General features: G+C 53.0%; 1 protein-coding gene across 10 annotated transcripts in view; it reads left to right on the top strand.

Moving 5' to 3' along the window:
• The window catches only part of ULK1 (unc-51 like autophagy activating kinase 1), an 85560-nt gene that overhangs the window by 51856 nt on the left and 11894 nt on the right, over positions 1–21810 (top strand). For 4 of the 10 annotated variants that reach the window (XM_044440876.1, XM_044440873.1, XM_044440872.1 and 1 more), the window contains 14 exons: positions 6282–6370; positions 7637–7796; positions 9118–9178; positions 10195–10284; positions 10984–11109; positions 15107–15255; positions 16211–16297; positions 16396–16658; positions 17540–17724; positions 18801–18904; positions 19053–19196; positions 19748–19935; positions 20995–21173; positions 21296–21414. In XM_044440876.1, the coding sequence (XP_044296811.1) occupies positions 6282–6370; positions 7637–7796; positions 9118–9178; positions 10195–10284; positions 10984–11109; positions 15107–15255; positions 16211–16297; positions 16396–16658; positions 17540–17724; positions 18801–18904; positions 19053–19196; positions 19748–19935; positions 20995–21173; positions 21296–21414 (1944 nt within the window). The remainder of the gene's footprint in view (positions 1–6281; positions 6371–7636; positions 7797–9117; positions 9179–10194; positions 10285–10983; positions 11110–15106; positions 15256–16210; positions 16298–16395; positions 16659–17539; positions 17725–18800; positions 18905–19052; positions 19197–19747; positions 19936–20994; positions 21174–21295; positions 21415–21810) is intronic. The other 6 variants (XM_044440881.1, XM_044440875.1, XM_044440874.1 and 3 more) reach the window with 6 other exon arrangements.

Here is a 21810-nt window from a genome sequence, read left to right as displayed (position 1 = left end):
CTCGGGCTGAGGGAACCTATGTTCTGCCCGAGACTTTGATCACTGCCTCTCAGCTTGGGCGATATTTGCCAAGATGTGCCGTTCCTTCATGCCTAAGGTGATGCTGGTGTGAAGTTCCCATAACCCAGTGGTCAGAGATGGGGACCAATGCAATTTGGACACCCAAGGTTGGGAAAGATGAGTCAGATGGACCCGTGAACCGACGTGATCTTTGTCAGCTTCGGAGGTTTGTTTCTGCAATGCGAATCAGCTTCAGCCTGTGTGGTAGCATGACCCTCTTGACACGAGGTCAGCAAGGATGGGTTAGAGAGAGGGAAGAACTGGTCGATATCTTAGCAAAACTGTCATCCTGAGATTACGAGAAGGTGGGTGCAAGGAGTACTTGCAAGTGTGTGTTGGGGGGGGTCAGTGCATGAGTGGGGCAGCGTTTAACCCTTCCTGAACCTTGCAAAGAACCTTCTGCCCCAGAGAGACTCACAGACTGGGTTCAGATAGGACAAGAAGCTACGGTGGGCTTTTACCATTGTTGTCTGAACCTAGTCATGGTATTTCACCATGTTAAGTGTGGTCTGGAGAGACCAGAAACAACAGTTTGTTCTATGGTTTCTCGGTACCATCATGGCTTGTCATGTTGTCTGAACCTAGGGTCAAGATTTCCATGGACTTGGTATGCAACTACCATAGAGTCTCCTGGAAACAGTGGCAACCAGAGGAACCTCTTGAGCCATCCAACCTCTGTGCACAGACCAATGAGGGACAGGCAGACACATAGGCAGGGAGTGATGCACCTTGGGATTGAATTTCAGGTGCAGTGGCTGATGGGATACATACCAACAGTGGGAAGATGGAAACCGTGATAACATAGAAACCACTTGATCATCTGCTGGGTAGATCATGGTAAATAAAGGTGAACCATGGCAAGTGGACAAGGTTGTGTGTCATGTTGGGTGCACCCAGCCACAGTGTAGTGTTTTCCAGACCAGTGATGGTTGTCACTATCCCTTGATTGTGTGTGTGGCCAGGGGGCCTTTATTGCAGATCATTTTATCATAAGGCATAAGGTTGGTAAATTTGCAATGGAAGATGCAGTCTGCTTGTTTTTTAAGTTGATAATGATAAATGTCCCTTGAGTATCTCGTATTGGACACTTCTGGGGAATCGAGGCTTTTGGCTTCCATCGCTTTTACACCGGCATTGTGCTTTAATCCCTGACCATCCGTGCAAATAATACAACCCCAATCCTTAACGGTACTTAGGTGACCCTCCCGCAGGCAGAAAAAAATTCTGCTGGTTTAGGCCTGCCTCCAAGCCCTCCCGGTCCTTACCTGCAGCTGCAGCATCTCCCTGGGGGGAAGCCCTTGAAAGATCCAGCCACCCTCGGACCCGGAAAGGATACTCTCGACTCAAGGGCGTCCACAAGCCAGCTGATTCCCCTGCCCCGATGGCCGTGCCCTTGTGGAAAATGGGTTCAACCAGGTCAGAGCCTCTCACCCAGCATCAAGGGTCGCCTCCGCACTGGCCTGCACCCAAGGCTCTTTGGCTGCCGCCCTCCGCTCCGGTGCTGTGGACGCCGACCCAGCAGGACCCGCTGCAAAAGCCGGAAAGGATCTTCCTAGCCTGGCCTCCCTTCCCCTCCCTACCAGCCTCCTCAAAACCGTCATACGAGGCAACCTCGCGGGAGCTGCAGAACCACGACAGGCAGAGGAGGGCCTCTGCCATCCAGCCGCGCTCTCCAGCCTCGGCCATCTCGCTGCCGTGGGATGCCGGCCCCCTCCAGTGGCAGTGCCTGAAGGCGTTCGTGAGGGTGCCTCTCGCCAGTCCTCAGCAGCCTTCCTATGTCTGGATATGAACCGGGAGTGACACGTCAGCCTGCAGGCTCCAGCCCCCATCTCATGTCGGAACGGCAATGGATTCTTGTTCTGGTCGGCCGATCGGGTGCAGGAGAGAGGCGGGGTGCATGCGGTCACCCGACCCTTCGGGCTGAATTGTGCCTGTAGGATGTGGGCCCCGTTCATGAGCAATAGCGTGGCATTTCATGGAAGGCCTCGTGGCATTTTCTTCTGCCCTGCTGAGAGGCCGTCTGGAGGCAGGGTTTCGAAGGGCTTCGAGTCTGTGCAGCAAGCACCTGCCAGGCTGGGGAGGTGAAGGACAAGCCTGGCTTGGGCGTCTTGAGTGCTTTGGGAACTATTTCAAGAAACAAGGCTGTCTTTGAGCGTCGGTTCTGCCAGGTGCCAGCTGATGGAGAGCAACGACGGAAGAACAGCACGCACGGAGTCCGTTTGTGGCTTTGCCACCGTCTCATATGCATGGGCTTTTTGAACATTTGCTTATAAATATCACTGCGTCCGTGTGTCGCTGCCCAGTCTCCTGGCAAGATTTTGGGCAGAGGCTGTGGCTCAGTGGCTGCGGATGAAAGAGATGTTGCTGGCATCGCATCTTCAAACAAGAAGGCTTCGCTCTCAGGACTGTGAAATTTCTTCTGCTTATTTGAGAGCTGGCGAGGATTCCGTCAAGTCAAATAGCGCTGAGCTAAGTAAACAGGCCAGCTGAGTGGCTGAATGAAGAGCTGAGAGAGGCTGTTCCAGCCTTCCTAGATTCTCCATGAAATCACGAACCTCCGTTTCCACCGACGATACAGTTCTACCTCATTTCAGTTGTCTTCTTTGCTTGGCTTGCTAATGCCAGAATGAATGTGATATCGAACTTCAACTTCAAAATGCCAACATGGCTGAAGGCTGAGGATGATGAGAGTTCTAATCCAGTAACATTTTGGTTCCCCACACTTTGGTAATGAAACAGGAAACTTTGATGATCAGCTATCTGCCATTTTACAGTTTTCCTCTTCTTCTAGCCCCAAGATGGCCTCTTATCCCTATCTTGTTTTATTGACTGTTTTATAAATAGTTTTATATTTTTGTTTATATAATTTATTTTTCTATTTCTGTCTCTGTAAATTGAGAGATCTGTCTATTTGAATTCTAAAATATAATAATAAAATAAAAAACATACCTGAGTTAGAAGTCTTTTTTTGTTTCTTTGTTTTACCTTTGATGTCACCTAATGTCCCCACATTAATGAAAACAGCTGGGTGCTAACAACTAATTACATGGCGTTATGGTGCCCTGGAACTCTCAGTTCTGTCTCGTCTCATCTTTATTCTGTCTTCTGTTAGGGTGCATCGGTTCTGTATACTTGGCCAATGTAGTTTACTTTGTGGATCTCCTTCCCCAAGAGAGACCAAAGAGAAAGGAGAATGCCTCTTCTTTTTTAAGACGGAGCTTGCTACCTGAAGTTTTTAATATGTGTGCTGCAGCCTCCTTAGTCGATCGTAAAGACGGATTGAATCAATGACACATCGCAGCCTCCAGTATTTGCACGAACTCTTCTCAGCCTTACAGCTGTTCAAATCTTTTTGCCATCTCCCCAGCCACTTATTTATTTTAATTTCTATATCATCCAACAGCTGAAGCTTTCTGGATGGTTCAGAAAATACATTTTTTAAACCCTGTAAAAAGAAAGACACACAAAAACATTTAAAGTTTATAATACAATATTTAAAACCGCATTTTCAACAGGTGAGAATATATATAAAATAAAACCTTGAAGGAGGAGAAAAGCATTCCAACCCCTAGCAATGAGCAGGCTTCAAAACTACTTGAATACCCTGCAGTAGAAGATGCTCTTTACCTGTAAGTAAAGATGGAAAGGTTGCCACCAGGCAGTTCCATCCCTGAACCCCCTGTGTTCGTTGCCTTGGTCCCGCAGAAGTTCCCCTTGCTCTAAGATGACCTGAAGTGGTGCTGAGCAGACACAGGCTGGCTGTGGGCCTGATCCCCAGGAAGGCTGGTCAGGGCCAGGTGTGTGATGAACCTGCGCCAACAGTTCCTGGAGGAACCTTCCTCTGGCTCCCCGTGGCTCATCGAAATGCAGCCCCAGGGGCAGGGAAGCTTTGCAGAGTGTGTCCATCTCTATGAATCCCTTGCTCCACCTGGGCAGGAATCGCTCTGCATTGCCAGCCTGCACTGGGGCACGGTTTGGCCTCTGGGTCTGGCCTGAAGCCCTGACAAAGCTGGGTCCAGGAAGGTTCTGAATTTGTGTCGCCCAGCTTGCACACGCACTGGTCCAGCACTCCAGTTGACAGCGGAGGAAAAATAGGCCTTCCTGTCTCCATTCATTCATTCAGAGCATGTGTATGCCGTCCCATCGCATAGCCTCGGGACGGCTTACATCAATAAATTAAAACATAATATGCAAGGTGGGAGCTCGGAGTGAAGCCTTTCATATATGAGAACATGTGTCCCTTCCATGGACATCCACCGAGGGCCTTTCCAGCTCCGTAGCAGAGATCTTCCTCCATCTTTCTCCGGTCCTGATGCAAGCACCTCCCATATGCCCAGCCCGTGAACATAAGGAAAACCATGCTGGCTTAAACCGACAGCCTCTCCACTCCGGCGTTCTGTTCGCCCAGCCAGAAGCAACAGCACCCTCCTTCAGCTGGCATATGGGCGGCACACGATATCCCTCGATGGCCTGGCCTCTTCCCTTGTGAACTGTGTGAAATGGAGCACCAGCTTGATCTTGCTTGCTCTCTCTGTGCTCTTCTTCACTGGCAGCGGGTCAGGTGCACACCAAACCTCACACCTCCCTGTTTGCCCTTGCTTGCTCCCAAGGATTTCTCCAAACCGTCCAGTCAGCGTCTGAGCCTAGAATTTAGCCTCCCTGCCAAAACCGCCTAGGGCAGGCAGGCCAGAGGAGAAAGCACCTGGCTGTGAAGACGTCAATAACATTAAGTCACTTCGTTGCAATTCTCCAAGGATTTCCTAATTCGTTAAGTGTGCTTTTAGTTTAGCCAGAATATTTTCTCCTTGCGTATAGCCCTTGTTGTCTTAGTCTTCTAATCATAAGCCAGAGAAGTTGACCTCATCTCCCACTTTCAGAATAATAGAACTTGAAGCTGGGCAGTAATTTGTCTGTCAGAATCCAGAAGAACTGATGCAATGACAGCATTTAAATGATGGTCTCATAGCTTTAGGTCTTTAAATTATTCTCAGCTTCAGAACCAATAACAAAGATATTCACACCAGAGTGGAAAGTCAGAATGACATGCAAACAGATCTGTCAGTACTGCGCCAGACTGGGGTGTAGCTTGATTGCATTGATTTATCTTGTCTTGACTGGTTTTTATAATGTAGTTCATTAAATGCATTTATTTCCTGTCAATGGGAGACGTTTGAGACTGCTTGCAACATTGTCAAAACAATTTTAAAAGTCCAACTAGAAAACACTGAGGAACTTGAGAGAATAAGCCAAGCTCACTTGGGGAGAAGAAATTGAGTGCTGACGAGCGCATGGCACTGTATATAGAGGAGCGAGTGGGCTGAAGCAGGAGAGTGAATCTTCCACAAAAAATTAGGGGGTTTTTGTTTTTGCTGGTTAGTAACTTTTGGCAGGCTTGCTTACAAGGCTGAGTTGCAGTCCCAAAAATCCAAGTGAGGATGTAGGCGAAACACTGGAAGCGTCAACCAAACGGCCAAGAAGTTGAAAGCTACCCTGAACCCAAAGGGTGTTTGGTTTTGCTCAGCAATGACCTCAGGAAGAGATGCAAACCGACTGCCAGGCTGGGACATCCCAGCGCCTGGGCGCAACAACAGGGAAAGCTCCGACACACGTCCGTGCTGACCAAAATGTTTATTACCTTGTACTTTAACTTGATTGGCAGTCAGAGCAGCTCAAGTGAAAAACCTCAGTCAGGATGCAAAACTAATTAAAACGGCGGCGGCATCACAGCCTCATCCTAGAAATGAGACTGTAGAAGTTGCAGATGTCTGGAAGGCCGTAAAGCATGAAACGTAGCAATCAAGGCATGGTCAAACGGGAAGGTCCCCCCGGGCCCTGGAAGGCCGCTGGAAGCTGTGCGAGGTGAGCTTTCCTAGGAAGCCAGGGGCTGTTCTAGGGGAGCGGCCACTGCAGGGTGCCACAGCCAAAAAGGCCCCGTCCTCCTCCAGTGAGATAGCGGCAGGGGTCCGAGGCACTCAGGACGGCGTGCCCCCTCCCATCTGCCGCCCAGTCAAGAGCTTGTGGGGAGGAAGAAAACACCTGTCACCATCAATTGTGCTCGGCTGCTGACTTGTTTTCCCTCTCGCGGCTCGGTGACGTTGTCTGGCACCTGGGTAAAGCCACTGGCGTGAGGCAGCCCGGAAAGGCTTTCTAATCCCACTGTTGACAGATCCAGAAAGAGTGACCTTTCCTGCTTTTATCCCCACCCCCGCCCCTTTCTTTAGCCGCTTCTGTGCCAATGCCGTCTTATCCGAGCTCGGCCTCCGGGAGTTCGTCCAGCAGCTCTTCCGCATCCCATCTCGCCTCTCCTCCTGTAAGTCCACCTGCCGGGGTGTGCGTGCGCCTCTCCCTCCAGGATGTCTCGGTTGCACTTTCTGCTGACTTGTCATGCTGCTCCCGCTGAGGATAGGCGCACCGAAGGGCAGCAGCTTGGGTGCACTGGGCCGGACCGGTCCAAAGCAGGCCTCCTGAGAACACAGCCCAAGAACAGGATGAGTCCAAGAATACAAGTGTTCTGAGCCCTCTTGGCTGAGGCTCCTGTACGCCAGGCTATCTTTACAGTGCAGAGCTTTAGCGAGTCCATGCACCGCTGAACTCCCCTCTGCTCATGCAAAGAGTGTATTGAGCCAGAACTGGAAACGTCCTCCCAGTCCTGTCCTTTCGTTCACGCTGCAGGCTGTGCCCTCTGGGTGGCTCTCACTGGTGAGCCAGTCAGCAAGACGTTACCTATAAGAACATTCAGAGGCTTTCCGTGTCAGGAAAGGAGAAGCGAAGACTGGAAAGGACCGTGCCTGGTCTCGGGGACTCTTGCTTGCCTGCCGATTCTGTCCCTCCCCTTGGCAGTGCAGCTGTGCTCCTTTCCCTCTCGGATGGGGAACCCCACAGCCCAGACTAAGCCCAGCCTGGCTCTGCCTCCATCTGCTTCTGAGCCAGGGGTTTTGCCTCTGGGCTCACCCAGCCTGCCACAGCAGCCTTTCCCAGCTGGGTGCCTTCCACATGCGCTGGGACTGGAGCTCCAGTAGCGTAGCCAATGGTTGTGAATGATAGGAATTGTAATCGGGCACACCTGTAGGGCTACAGAACTTACTTTTCCTAGATGGGAGCCTCAAGAGTTCCATGGTGGTTTTTGATTATTCGGTATATAATCCCCCTTGTGCAATGAAAAGGGGGTATCCATGTTTTGCTGCTTCTCTTTCAACAAGTAAGCATGCCAGAGACCAAAGGAAATTCAGGGGCAATTCTGCAGCATAGTTTCCAGCTCTTTTGCCCTGGCATAATGGCACAACAGCTGCCAGTTTCTGCTCTCCTCCTTCCTGGGCGATGCAGTGTTGGCAGATGCTCTTTGGGTTCCAGGAGCACTGAACAGCCTTGTTTAGTTCCTGGAGCCTCGCAAAGAGCTCTCTTGAAAGAGGCCGCTGTTTCGCCGAAGTCCTGGCAGCTCTCGTGCACTGGCAGGAACCCACTTCAGGGGAGTGCTTTGTGCTCCTCGGTGTGGAGGAGCCGGCTGAATGCTGAGCGAGCTGCCCAGAGGTTGCTTTTCACGCCGTCTCCCCTTCCTTGCCTTCCTTCCCCCGAGCAGTCCCTCGGAGAGATGCCGCACCTCCAGGAGAAGGCTTTAGCCTCGCCTGTCCAAGGTTCTCCTGGCTTCCTACATGGGTCCAAAGAGTCAGCTGGCAGCAGCAGCAAGAATTCCTCCTGCGACACCGATGATTTCGTCATGGTGCCGGCCCAGTTCTCAAGTAAGCGGCATTTTCTTTGGAAACTGGTGGCAGGAAAGGAGGCCGATGGGGTGACAGGCAGAGGATGGAGGATGCATTCCATAGACTGGGAATGGCGGATGGGAACGTCTTCCTCATTCCCAGCACTGCCAAGACCTGGACGGAGGCAGTTCTTTCATGGCCATGTTCTTTAACTCAGGACTTCTTAGAATGAGGGCCTGGATTGCTTGACGGGAGAGGTCACAGTGCAGCTGGGTTTGTTGGGATGAGTTTTGTGGGACGCTGATCATATGATTAGAAGTCTGGCAGTTCGTGTTCAGCAATATATTCCCAGAATTAGCAGGTTTGGGACCGGTGCCTAGAATCCCTGGGCCACTGCTGGGGCCCCAGTACTCTGGTAGGACCACTCACGGAACTGAACCCCCATGTAGCCATTTCCCCCCACTTAAATTTGTTACAATATTATAGCAGGGGGGTTGTGGGAAATAAAAATGGCAGCTCCTGGATCCCCTCTGAGGGCTGCTTCATGCTGATTGGTATGTTGCCTCCTAGCATTAGGAAAGCTCATCCAGGTGGGAGGGGAGCGGACAGAGAAGGAGACACCTGAACTGCTAGTCCTAGCAGTCACATGGGTTGAATGAGAAGCAGCGGGAAAGGTGTGAATTGAATGTGGTATGGATATGCTTTCACTAGGACATGATACGCAGACACGACAGTGCCAGGGAAAGTTGCCATCATCTCATCTGTTGCAAATCGAAATGGGGTTTTGCATGCTTATTGAAAGGGGAGGCTGCATTGCGACATGGAAAGCTTTCTTCTCAAAGCATGAAATTCTGTACATCTTATGCGAATGAGGCCTTGGCAGTGGTGAGCTAGGTGACGGGGCACATCTGTGCGTAAGTGGCATGTCAGGTCTGGATGACCCTCCCGCTATTCCATGTGCACTTATATAACAGCCTGGCTAATGCTTGCCTAACTCCCTCCCAGAGTCCAGTTTTAGGCTCCGTCGGAGGTGCATGGGGACCACACTCTGCCCTGGCCAGAAGCTGAACCTCCCTTTGAGAAACAGAAGGAATTTGAATGCCACTTAGGGCTGCAAACCTAATACTTGTCATGACAGAAAAAGGGCCTCGATTTCCCAGCATGCCTGGCTGGGGCATGCTGGGAAATGTTGCCCTTTTTTTGTCTTAACATGAGAAAGATGGTGACCTGTTGTTTGTCAATGGGCAATCCTTCAACCTATTTCTGTAGACCTAGAAAGAAACTCGTACCATAAACTCGTTTATGTCTCAGTGGTAACATGGACCCCAAACAAACCCTCTCTGTGCTTCTTGAAACCTAGGTGATATAGCCGCGGAGGCTGCAGGTGGGAAACCAATCCAGGACAGCTTGATGTGTAGCGGGTAAGGAAAAGCAACGGAAAGCTGAATTTCTAACCTGAACACACAAAGCTGCTGCAAACTGAATTGGACCATTGGCCTAGCCCAGTCGTGTCTGCTCTGACTGGCAGCCCCAGCCCTAAGGTCTTTCCTACCGCTGCCGTCTGAGATCCTGGTTGCAGATACAGCATTCGACCTTGGACCTTCAGAATATGAAGCCCTTTCACTGAGTGATGGCTCTTGTGGGGGAAAACCTGCCATCCTTCCGGTGAATTCTCCATTGGGGCAGAGGCTGGGGGAGTTGGGATCGCTTACAGCGGTTCTAGAGGGCAGGGGTTCTGCCTGTCGGTCCCTTTTAAAAGCATGATAAAACGGACGGGAGCAGCATAATCAAAGAAACTGGCCATCCGCTTCTGCAAAAGGTCCCCTGAAAGGATAACGTAGAAACAGAGTGAGTCAGAAGGGGTCTCCCAGGCCATCTAGTCTGACCCCTGGCTCCGCTCATGACATGCCCACCAAAAAAAAAGTACCAGCTGGCTACATCCATGGAGAAATGCCAGCATGCTGCCTAAAATGTATATTTGAAATGGAAAGGGGGCAGCTGACCTAAAGGTGTGGATGGGGGTTGTGGAGATGGCACGGGTGCTAGGCGCGTACAGACGGGGACAGGCAGGCTCTGAAGCCAGAGTCGTCCTGGAGGTGAAGAGCAGCTTCTTCACATCTCTCTGAGTCGACCCAGGACGGGCGGGGTGGTGCGGTCACGACCTTGTCTCCTGGGCCATGCGGGTGCATCGCAGAGAAACCCCAGGTTTGGGGATGACTCACCGTTAGAACAAACAGCTGCTATTCTCTGCAGCCCACTCGCCACCACAAGTCCCAGGAGGTCGGGTCTGGCATGCGAGTTAATTTCATTTCCTGCAAAAGTGGCAAAGAGGCCTTTCGAGCGTGACGCTGTCGTCCCGTGAGAAAGTCCGGCTTTGGTGGAAACCGAGTACAAGTAAGGCTCTCCTGGTTGGGGTCTCCCCTCTTCTCTTTTCCAGCAGCTCCCTGGTGGCGTCGGCGAGCTTGGACAGCCAGGGGCGGACCTCGTCTCCTTCTCCTCCGTACAGCAGCTCTCCCGGCTCCTGCAGGCAAGTGGAAAGAGCATTTCTGAGCATGCAAAGGGCAGCGAGGGTGAGGAGACGGAGCTGCATCTCGTGCTGGGCAGCTCTGCAGGTTGAGAGGAGGAATGAGCCACCGTGTCAGTCGGAGGGAGGAGGCCACTGGGGGCATTTGCCAGCCCTCTCCCCAAATTGGGGCGGGGGGACAATGCTGTGTCCACCCCCACCCTGTCCTACCAGCTGCGAGTCATCCAAGCTTCCTTCCCCAGCTGTTCCTCCTCCCCTTATCTGTATTTTAGGATTGGGAAGTGAGAATCTTAAATCTGGGCATCCAGAGCTGGAAGGAATCTTGGGGGTCCCTTCCCACAGTCGCCTGTTTAGTGCCAAGCTGCAGCATTCCTGGTGGGAGCCTCAATGCTTCCAGCAAAGGAGAACCCACCACCTCCCGAGGAGATCCATTCCCCTGCTGAACACCTCTTAGACTCAGGAGGTTCCTCTGAAAATCTGGCCAAAGCTCAGTTTCCTGCTCATTTCCGCCTGTCGGTTCTAGTCCTGCCTTCCTGGAGAAGCAGGGAATAACTCTGCTCTGTTTTCTGCCTGGGAGCCTTCCCGGTCTTCCGCAACCACAATCCCGCCTGCCTGCCTTCCACCTCCCTTCTCCAGGCGCATTGTACCCCAGTGGTTCCTCATGGCCCCTCTGCAACGGTCTTTGCCTGTGTCCTTTCGCAGGCCCGGCCCGCTGTCCTCGAGTGGCAAGTGCGGACAGTCCGTGCCCATCCCGGTCCCGACGCAGATTCACAACTACCGGCGTATCGAGCAGAACCTTCAGTCTCCGAACCAGCACGTCTCGCCACAGTGAGTACCGAGACTTGCCGATGCGGAGGTGGCCCAGGAGGCTATTAGCTGGCCCCGCTGCCCAGCCCCTTGGCCAACCTCACAACCACCTCCCCCAGTGTGGTGTGCGGATGGGCTGAAATCTAGCATGTGTCGCTTGCACCCCGTGAAAGCTGCACCGGCTTGAGTTAAATGCATTTAGCAGGACTGTGGAACGGCCAGTTTATGTCCGATGATCTTGTTGTTCTTGAAAGAGTTGCCCTGCTTTGAGATGTCCTGCACACACACAGTGGGCGAAGCCTTGAAACTGAATGGTTGGGGAGAAGAGCCCTGGCCGCGGGACCAGTTCCTCCTCCCTTTGTGGAATGTTGCCGTTTGGGACTTCACAAAGCAACATCTAGAGGAAAAGGGCTGTGACGTGTCGCAGTCTGCCCAAAGATCTCCCGCTGTGGGGGCTGTAGAAGTGGAGCAGAGAATAACGCTGATGGAGGTCTAGTTATTCTGGCTGAAGTGAAGGGGTTGGAATTTGGCCAAGTAGACGTCCCCCGGCATAAACAACTTGGTTTCTTTCTTCCCTGGGCTTTGAGCTCCCTTCCTGGGCATTTCTGTGAAGCCCCCCCCCCCCCCCACACACACACACTTCAAACCCTTCTGGAAAGCCTGTTATGCCCCCATCAACAGATACGGCACATTACAGGGTAATGATGAAAAGACAGGGCTCTGCCCCGAGGGGCTTACACTGGATGCAACACAGGGAGAAGAGGGTAGGCCAAGTATCCCGTGGGGCCACTTGGCTCCCATTGGTTGGTTCCCTTGCGTTGGCAGGAGTGACCACTTTCCAAAACTAACCCTGGGAGTGCTTGTGTCTAGACTGGAGCTGCTCTCAGACCTACTTCTGTGTATATTTCTGCTTGTTTCAGGTTATTTCTAGAAGTGTGAAAGCCCCGTTGTGCTCGTGGTCAGTCCTGCCAATGCGGAGGCACAATGAGACATGATCCTGCGTGTTTGCTCGAGTTGCTCTTTTCTGAAGGACGGAACTGAAGGGAGGGGAGTTGTGGAATCATAAAACCCAGAGGGGGTCCAGCCTCGCGATTTATTGTGATGCCCAAACTCTGCCCCTTTGCAGAATTCAGGCTGTACGCTCCTTTGAGCGAGACACCCTCCCTTCATTCTCTTTTGTCGCTACACTGCAGTATAAAAAACTACAGTATTTACAGGGGCTTCATTTGATTTAATCATATGGGATTTTGGCTACTATTCTAACTGATCTTTTCCTGAGTAAGATCAAACAGGCTTTGTAGAATGAGGCAGCCGAATCACGTGGATTCAGGGCTGCTAACCTAATAACCCATTCAGATTAATGAGATATTCATATAAATCGACGGTCTTTCAGAAGCAGGGAGACTTTTATGGTTGTACATTTCTGTGTCGCCATCTCAGAAGAGATGTGCGAAGAAAAAAATGCTTGTTTTCAGACAGTGGCTGTCACACTTTTCTGGTATTGAAAATAATAATTAGGCGCTCACTGCCTGGGAGGTCTTTGATTTCGTCGATCAAAAGATGGATCAAAGCATTTAGCTGATATGGCACCACCCTTTTTTATGCAAAGCAGGACATAGATTGCTGGCTTCGTTTAAAAAAAGGAAGCATATGTTTTTATTTACCTGTGCATATGTGCTTCGTCAGGAATTTCTGCCACGTGTCTTAGGCAAGCTCGCTACACTTGCATGATAACAATCATTGCACAAGCGCATTTGCGCCTGTAGACCGGAGGACTGACACAGAGCCGGTCAAGTCACACCGGATGCGTCGCCCCAGGCTGGCGGCACATTCCTTCCGTGCTGTGTGGGTGGCTTGCTTTCCTCTCCCTCGTCCGTCTTCCCTGTCGGTTTTACAAAGAGTCTGGCCACCGGCAGGTTGCGTCTCCAAGGTGCTTCTTAACCCAGTGGAGAAAGAGCCACAGGAGAAAAAAGCATCTTGGAAACAAGTGGAATGGAAAAAGCTGCTTTTTGACAGATGCCCGGGTACGATAAGAAATTAAGGAGGAGGTGAGTCTGCTTGAAAAGGAGAAGGGGCGGCAGAGGAGGAGGTGACAGGATGGAGTCACTGGGGTGGTGAGTTTGGGCTTGGGTGGACTCCAGGGGATGGTGGAGGACAGGAGAGCCTGGAGGAATGTTGTCCATGGGGTTGTGATGGGTTGGGCACCACTTTGCGACTAAACAAAACAAAAAAGTCTCTTTGAGAGAACAGCTTCTTGGAAAGGTGAGCTCTTTCTTGGATTCCTCACCCTCCACCTGGCACAGCTCTGGTCCCACCAGAAAGCAGAAGAAAACGACTCAGCAGAACAACCGGTGCCGGTCCTTGGGCAAGCTGTGTCCAAGTCAGGAATCAAGCTTCCAAGCCAAGCAGGCAGGACTCGGACCTGCCCAGGCAAAGCCTGACCTAGAAACTTTGGCAGCTGGGATGCAGAGCCTTCTTCTGCCCCAGGGGCTGAAATCCTTGCTGGGAAAGCTCTTGCGAGCTGTGTACAAACGGAGGGCGGGACCGGGGGCGGAAAGGCACCAAAGACACCAGCCAATTCTAGCTCAAAGCTCTTTGTGCCAGTCACTCATCCTAGGAAAGGTGTCAGAACCTTTCTGAATGTACAGAGGCTTGGAAACCCTCAGAAGACTGGTGGTCCTGGAAGGGGAGGCAGGACCGGGAGGAAAATGGTTGGACCATCTTCGCAGTCACGCGTGGTTGAGTTCCCTTTGCTCCTGGAAGGGCTGCCTTGGCATCAACTCCACTTGTGTCCCAATCAGCCTCTCGAGGGTGCGTGGTCCCCAGCGCTGAATTTACCGGTGTGTGCTCTTCTCATTGCCGTGTGCAATCAATCAATCAATCAATTCTTTATTTGGTCATTGATCAGCCAACAAGTAAAACCCAATATCACCATTAGTTACAAATAAGAAAAATACAGTACTAATAAAATTGCAATAATTAAGATAAGAAAGTAAAAGCATTCTAGTAGAAACTAACAACGTTTGTGGTTAATTCTACCATGCACTGTACAAACTGCCGAACAGTATTTGGCTGTAGTCAAGGAGATAAAATTGGATTGATTGGATAAAGGTAACTTAAGATAAAAAGATTTGGAGTAACTGGGATATTTAGGAAGGAGTGGGAATAACAGTTCCTGGCCAGCTCCTGTAGAGAGAGGGCAGTAAAGAATATCATGCTCTGGTGATTCAGTTGTTTCTCCCCCACATGGAGAAACAAGGCTCTGTTCAGGGGGGATTTTTCCCTCTGTAATGGCTGTGTGTACAATGAGATCCTGGCTTCTCCCTTGGAGCAGACGGACCATCCAGGCCCCTGGACCCTGCTCGAGGGCCTGCGCCCCAGGGTCCTAGAGCCCCCTCCACACACCCTGCTGCTTCCTTGTGGATTTGCAGTCAAGGTGTCCGTGGGCGCGGGACTAGGCCAGTTGGCCTCTGCAGTCAGGCTGCAGTTTCCCGATTTCCCAAATGCTCAGCCGTGCTGCTGTGTCAGCACAGGCCGGGGGTCTTCCTGTACCCAAACCCTCTCTGTTCCGTACTTCCGTGCCCCAGCTGCTAAGAGTGAAGAATGTGCAAAGCAGCTGAGGATGGCCTTGTTCCCTGGAAGATCGCGTGCTCGGGCTATCAAAACACACAAAATAAAAGGCAAGAGAACTAGGTTATCCTCTCGGTGGTTTTTCCGAGAGCGTTTCGGCTCAGCCAGGAGGGCGATTGGCTTTCCCCACTCCTCCTCCAAGTGACTCATCCTTGCTGCAAACCTGAGCGAGTCAGAAGGGGCCTCTGGAACCATGTGCACCGTCATCCATGTTTATTTCGTCCCTCTGCCGCCTCACCCCGGAAGCTTCCTCATGTCTGGACCCAGCACTTTGCCGCTGCTCCCCATGGGCTGCCCGGGTCGTCCTTGGGTAGCAGCGTGGGGAAAACACTACCCGTTGCCTCGCATCGCGGCCCGTCACCCGAGTGACCGCGTGGTTCTTCCCCAGCAGGTCCGGGATGGTCCGGCGGTCCGGCAGCACGAGTCCGCTCAGCTTCGCGAAGGCCAGCCCCTCGCCTCCCTTCAGTGCTGGGGAGCATGGAGCCTGCCGCAGGTTCTCCTTTGGCGGTGCGAAGCCCTACACGCCGTCCCCGCAAGGTAAATGGCTGTGTCGTTCCCTTCTGGCACAGAGATGGGAATCCTGGGTCGCCGGCAGTGCCTGGACATTCCCTTAGCAGCCTGGGAGCCTGCGTGGGATTCCGCACGTCTGTTTCTCTTTCCCAGTCTGCCTGCGAAGGACGAAGGCAGTTGCAGCCACGTTAGATCAGGGACTCTGGTTTGGAACTGTCCTTCACCGTGCTCGGGGTTAGATGCTCCTGCTGCTTTTCAGTATGGGTGGGAAGTCAGTGGCCTGCCAGATGCTGTGGGACTCCAGTTCCCATCAGCCCTGCTCAGCATGGGCAGTGGGTATGGGAGCTGAGGTCCATCCCTGCTCTCTAGGGTTGAGTCACCAACACCGACAGAATTGAAAGGCAAATTTATCTCAAGCTTGTGTGATCTTTGCATGTAGGGGCTTAGCTTCAGTTCCTGGCGTCTCCAGTTAAAAGTATTTCAGGTTCAGGGCTTGGAGAGGAACTGCTGTGGAGAAGAAATGGCTAGTCAATGGCTGCTAGTCCTCATGGCTAAATGCCACCTCCAGTATCAGAGGCATTGTTGCTGGGGAACATGGGCAGGAGGGTTGTCCGGCTTGCGGGATCCTGTGAGCAGCTGGTTGGCAACTGTGAACAGAATACTGACCCAGAGGGACCTTTGGTCTGATGAGCAGATAGATGGATACACACGAACAGACCCTGCTTTTCTAAAGCTACAGAGCTTAGATGCCTGATTCATCTCGAGTAGCTTTATATATTCTCGGGACAGCAGAAAGTTCTTGAGAGCCTCCGAGTGCAGCTTTGCATGCAAGATTAATCCTCTCCCAGCCACCCTTCTTGCTTCTCATTTGAATGCCCAGCCATTTATCAAATGGGGTACCTCTCTGCTATAAGGAAATTTAATTACCCAGGACCTTGTAATTTATTGACTTCTCTGTCTCTCTCGTCTTCTCTTTTGAAAGTTGGAACAATTCCAGAGCTGCCTGACAAGTCTGTAATCCCTTCTGCTCCCCTCGGAGCAGAGACGAGAAGCCGGGCCCCCATGCCTGGTATGTTTGCCTCAGGCCGACCTCCCGCCTGCCTCTTTCCCCGCTGCTCTGTCTGCATCGGGATAACCAGGGCCTCTGCCTTGCCGTTCTTCCTGCAGGTGCTCCAGTGCCTGACCCTTCCCTGAGAGGGATGGGCTCTCGCCTCCACAGCGCGCCCAACCTGTCCGACTTGCACTCCTGCCGGCAGAAGATCACCAAGCAGTACTCAGATCCTCTGGTGCCCCCTTTCAGCCCCGTCCCGGCCGGCCAGCCCGCCCAGCCCCACGGCCTGCAGCCGTGCCGCCCGCTGCGGTCCTCCCCGAAGCTCTCCGAGTTCATGCAGTGGAGCCCCTTGCCCACCATCATGGGCTCCCCCACAAAGGTACTGCCCATCCCGGGGATCTCGCCTGTAGCCTCGTCCCCGGTAGACCCGGGAGCTGTGTAGAGGGCGAAGGCTATGCATTGGTGGGAGCCAGACCACACGATGCGATAAGACCAGTCAGTGCTGGGTTTGGGGTGCTGACAGAGACCCTGGTGTGTGGGGCGGGAGAAGGTGGAAGCCAGAGGAGCAGAGCCGCTGGCTGCTTGGGCAAGTCCGGCCCACCTGGACCCCTGTGGGATCTACCAGAGTTCCCCGTGTGCCCCCTTTCTCCCGACCACCAGTGTGGTTTCTCCATTCTGAAAGGCTGACCCTAACCCCAGCCCTTCCCTAAAGCGTCACTCATGGCATGAAGTCATTGCCGCTAAAATAGACCCACCTCTTTGGCCCCGCCCCCTTTGCCTCTGGCCACACCCCCTCCTGGAAAGAGCCCCCAAGAGTCTGTCCAGGACAGAATGTGGCCCTCGGACTACAAGGAGTTCAACACACCTGTGCTGCAGGAACCCGCTGCTCTTTGCACCCGGAGGGATGCTCCCCTTTGGGCCAGAAGCAACTGCCCACCTGAAAAGCCAGGTGGGGGCGGGTGAGGGTAGCGCTGTGACAGTGAGGGTGGAGGGGAAGGGTTAATACTGCCTACACTCCACTGTCTCCATCTTGATTTGTACAGCTGTTGTAAAGTTAGCTGTTGGAATGCGTAAAGTCTTGGATGAAGCATTTTTGCCACGCATATGACTGCGCTTGAGGAATCCCTGTTCTTGCAAAGCCACCCTGAAGTCCAGCATGATGTTTCCTCAGAGTTTGCATGGAGTTTTTTCGTATCTATTAATGCCAAGATCATTCTCATTTTCATCTACCCTTCTTCTTCTTTAAATCTCTCTGCTTAGGCTATGTCACCCTTTGATTTCAACAAAACCCCCAGCTCCCAAAACCTGCTCACCCTCCTGGCCCACCAGGGCGTTGTGATCACGCCAACGAGAAACCGGACGCTGCCGGACCTGAAGGATGTGGGCCATTTCCACTGTCAGCAGGCCGGCCTCGGTCTGAAGCCCATGGAAGAAGCCAAGGGCAGGTAACGAAACGGCACTCAGTTTCACCTGGCTGGGAGCTCCCAGGACCAATGGGCACACGGCTTCCTTTGCATTAAAGCTGCCCCCTGAGGGTCGTGATCCCTTAACCAGGGAGGTGCCGCAGGCCTGCTCTGGGTCCCCTCTAATGTGACAGCTGGGAGAGCCAAGCTAATAGCCTGAGCCGGCCCGAATGACTCTATCAGTGCTTTCCATCCTCCTCTGACAACATCCTGGATTGGCCTCCACAGCCTGGTGCCCGATCTAATCTGCCGTAATAATTGTAATCCATGCTGCAATGTACTCTCTTGATGCTCGCTGATAACCAGCCGGCTCTAGATCAGCTTCCCACGTTCCCAAGAAGGAAGAACACAGGCCTGGTTGTCAGGATGCTGGACTGGTCCAGGCAACAGGCAAAAGCCCACTTCTGCGGTGGCTCTGTGTTTGGATCAGGAAAACATCTGGGTGGGCTGGAAGCCCAGCACCATTTGGCTTCCCCACAGCATTTTGCCTCGCATCAAGTGTAGAAATGAGGATGGACGTGAACATCGCAAACATTTTAGAGCAGCTTTTGCATGCTGGTTCTCTCTGGAAGGGGTGGGTCTCCAGGATGCAGGAAAGTCAAGTCTTGGTTACCCCCGTTCTGGAAAGTTCTGCCGTTGCTCTTTGCCAGCGAGGGCCCAGCACCTGTAATGAGTGGTAGCACGAGGCTCGCCGGTTAGTTATTAACCCAGATCCACCGTGTGGTGTGGGAGGGCTGCAGCCCACGAACTCCTCTCTCTCTCCCCCTTGAAACGGAGCCTTGCCTAGCGGAAGAGTCCACTTCAGGGTCCTCTTGCAGACCTGCTCCCCAGAGGGTTGAAAAAGAGCTCCATTTTAAGCATCCAAATCTCCTTCCACCGTCAAGTTAGCAGAGTGCAAGGGATGCACTGCTCCAGCCGCTAAGGAGGATCCGGAGACTTCCTGGCCTGCAGCCCCGACCTTGCATAAAGAGAACGCACTCTGGCTGCAGCCAGTCCACCTGCTCGCCACGTCGCTGCACTGCTCCAATATGCCATTTCTGGTTTCATCCTGTCTGCAGGTCGCTCAGCACTGGCCGCCTCACGGATCTGCTCCTGAAGGCTGCGTTCGGGGATGCTGGCAGCAGCGACAGCTTGAACCATGAGAAACCCATGGAGGTCACAGGTATGGGAAGCCGGAAAGGCCGGGCTTTGCTGGTGCTGCTCTGCTCTTCCTCCCGAATCCCCTGGGCACCTGTTTTTCGTGGCTTTGCTGTGCAGCCCCTCTTTCCGCTTAGTCTGAGCTGCTCGTCTTGGGCGTTCTTTCCCTGCAGCATCTCCCGCTGCCTGTGGAGGAAGCCTGCCCCCAGGGGCCGGGGAGGGCGGCTCAGCCAGCCCCTCTCCCGTGGTCTTCACTGTTGGATCCCCTCCCAGTGGGACGACACCGCCACAGACCACCAGGACTAGAATGTTTTCAGGTAACGAGGCTGCCTCACCATCTTGATAGGAATGTCCGGAAGGGATTTGGAGCTGGCCAGGGGAATGCCCACCGGGCGAGGGGGTGGCTCAGTGGCAGGGCACCTGCTCGGCATACGGAGGGTTGCCGGTTCGGCCCCCGGCTTCTCCAGGTGGAGGTCGTGCCCAAAACCCTGGAGAGCCACTGCTGCCACCCATGTCATCAGTGCTGTGGAACACCATGACTGCCCTCTCCACACACGCACATGCACACACACACATACACACAACTGACTTGGGGCAGCCACTGCTGCCTGTGCAGCTCTTGAGCCACCTTAGTACCACCGACATCAGCACAGCCATGATGGGTTTCTGGCAGAGGCTCAGCCTGGACTTTCCTTTGGGGCTTAGTCAAGATGCCGGAGGATTAAAGGAGAGCTGACATTGGGGTGCTCCAAAAATTAAGTAGTGGGGGATAGCAAGCAGTTTTCCTTGGGCGGCTTTAGATTTCGCATCAAGATGGCTTTGGCGGCTTTTGTAGCTGCATATAATTACCGTTGATTTTTTTCTGTAGTGGGATATTCTAGCACCCTGAACTCTGGAGGATCTTTTAGTGGCCGGCACTTCATCATGGGAGCCGGTGGGGATGTCCTAGAAGCCCCCGTGGGCCTCCGATACGCTTTTGCTGATCCCGTTGCTGCCAACCTGGAAGGAGCTGTTACTTTCGAGGCACCTGAACTGCCGGAAGAGACGCTCATGGAAGTGAGTGGCTTTCCCTTGCCCCTGCCGCACACACAAAGCTGAATTTCAAAACAGTGAAAAATTAGATTTGCTTGTATCCAGCACACTTGCGTATATCTCACACATTGCTGGGATTGTCAGGTGAGGACTGGGTGCAATGCCTGGTGTGGAACTTTAGCTTCCCAGGTTTCCTCAAAAAAGGAAATTCAGGTTTCTAGTCCTGCTGATGATCGGCAGTAAACTGCAGCCATATGTATTAATGTCTCTTTCCTTCTAGGGTTGGTTGGTTGGTTGGTTTTGCTGCCGGCTATATGGCTTGGCTCAGGAGGATGGAACTCCCACCCATGTCGGTGTGCAGGGGGATTCTTTGCTTTTCCCTAATCCCTTTTGACTCACCGCTGCCAGCTTCCCACCCATGTCAATTCGATGCAAATTGAATGAAACCCTTGGCAACCTCCACCTTCTTCGCATTCTTGATAGTTGAGTCGGGCTAGCAGTTTGTGGCAAGAGCAGAGGGAGGGGAGGGGGTGGAGTGGAAGGAAACGAGGCCACCGTTCCGTCTTTATTCAGAATCTCTGTACTTTCTAAAGAGCCGCATACACATCAGCGAGGGACACGTCTCAAGTCCAAAGAACAGGTTGCTAATTTTGGAACGCCAAGTAGACTAGCAAGTTACAGCTGGTGCAGATTTGGCAGCCACAGGATTCTCTTTTCCCCTGCTGAGGCTTTCCAGCCCAGAGCGACATCGGGAGCCATGGAAACATGTGCTCCTGTCTCCTGTCTGCCTGTCTCCTCCTCAGGAGTGAAGCCCTCCTACCTTTCTTGGCAAAGGATGCAACTTTCATTCTACGATCAAATTGGCCACTGGCCTTACTCTTCCTTTTCTGTTCTCCTGATAACTGTCCGGTAGCAAAGGCAGGTGGCTTGTGGCCTCCTAAAGATGCACACATTTATCATGACAAAGGCTTGAAGGCTGCAGCCCTCGAGCGGGATTTTGGCTCCCTGTGAATTAGCCTCCCTGCCAGCCAGCCAGCCTGCATCGGGATCCTTTGCATCACCCCTGTTGTCTCCTGGTTGCAGCAAGAACACACCGACATCCTGCGCAGCTTGCGGTTCACCCTGGCCTTCGCCCATTACGTGATGGAGATCGCGGCCATGAAGGGCAGCCCCAGCGAGATGACCAGCTCCGTGGCCTCCGAGTACCAGCTCCAGGAGAGCGTTGTGGCCGACCAGATCAGCCTGCTGAGCAAGGAATGGAGGTGAGCCACAGGGGGAGCCCCGGCCAGCTGCCTGCGCCCGCGTCCCGCGACGGGTCCAGGTGTGCCGCGTAAGGCCGGGTGTGTAGCTGCTCCACTCACCTGCCGCTGTGCTTTCTCCACAGCTACGCGGAGCAGCTGGTCCTGTACCTGAAGGTGGCGGAGCTGCTTTCCTCGTGCCTGCAGATGGCCATAGAGCAAATCCGGGCCGGCAAGCTGTGTCTCTCCTCCACCGTCAAGCAGAGTAAGCGCTCAGCCACACGCAGGGGCAGCGACTCCTGATTTTCTCACCCCGGAGAACTGCCCCTTGGATGCTCTTGCAGGGGCTGGGGGGAAGGGGATTCCGGGAGATCCGCACCCTTCTTCCTTCTCAAGAAAGCTGTTCTCACTCGGGAAGGTTGCAGGTCTTGCTCAGGAATGGTTGCATTGGGTGACGGCGTTGCTTGTCACCATGTCCCAGATTGGCTCACGGCTCCTACTTCCCCAGATGCCAGGAAGTTGCATAGCATCCCCCTGGTCGTTGCTTCCCTTGTGAGGATTGTTTTGCAGAACGCGCCCTGGTTCTAAATGCTTGTGCTGCTCAGACAAAAGGCAAGCAAGCGTGTGACATGAATCCTCAAGCAACTGCAGTGCATGTTCC

This window comes from Varanus komodoensis, unplaced genomic scaffold (genome assembly GCF_004798865.1).
Source record: "Varanus komodoensis strain SLA01 unplaced genomic scaffold, ASM479886v1 scaffold38, whole genome shotgun sequence".
NCBI lineage: Eukaryota > Metazoa > Chordata > Lepidosauria > Squamata > Varanidae > Varanus > Varanus komodoensis.
This window is presented reverse-complemented; position numbering and strand designations above follow the sequence as displayed.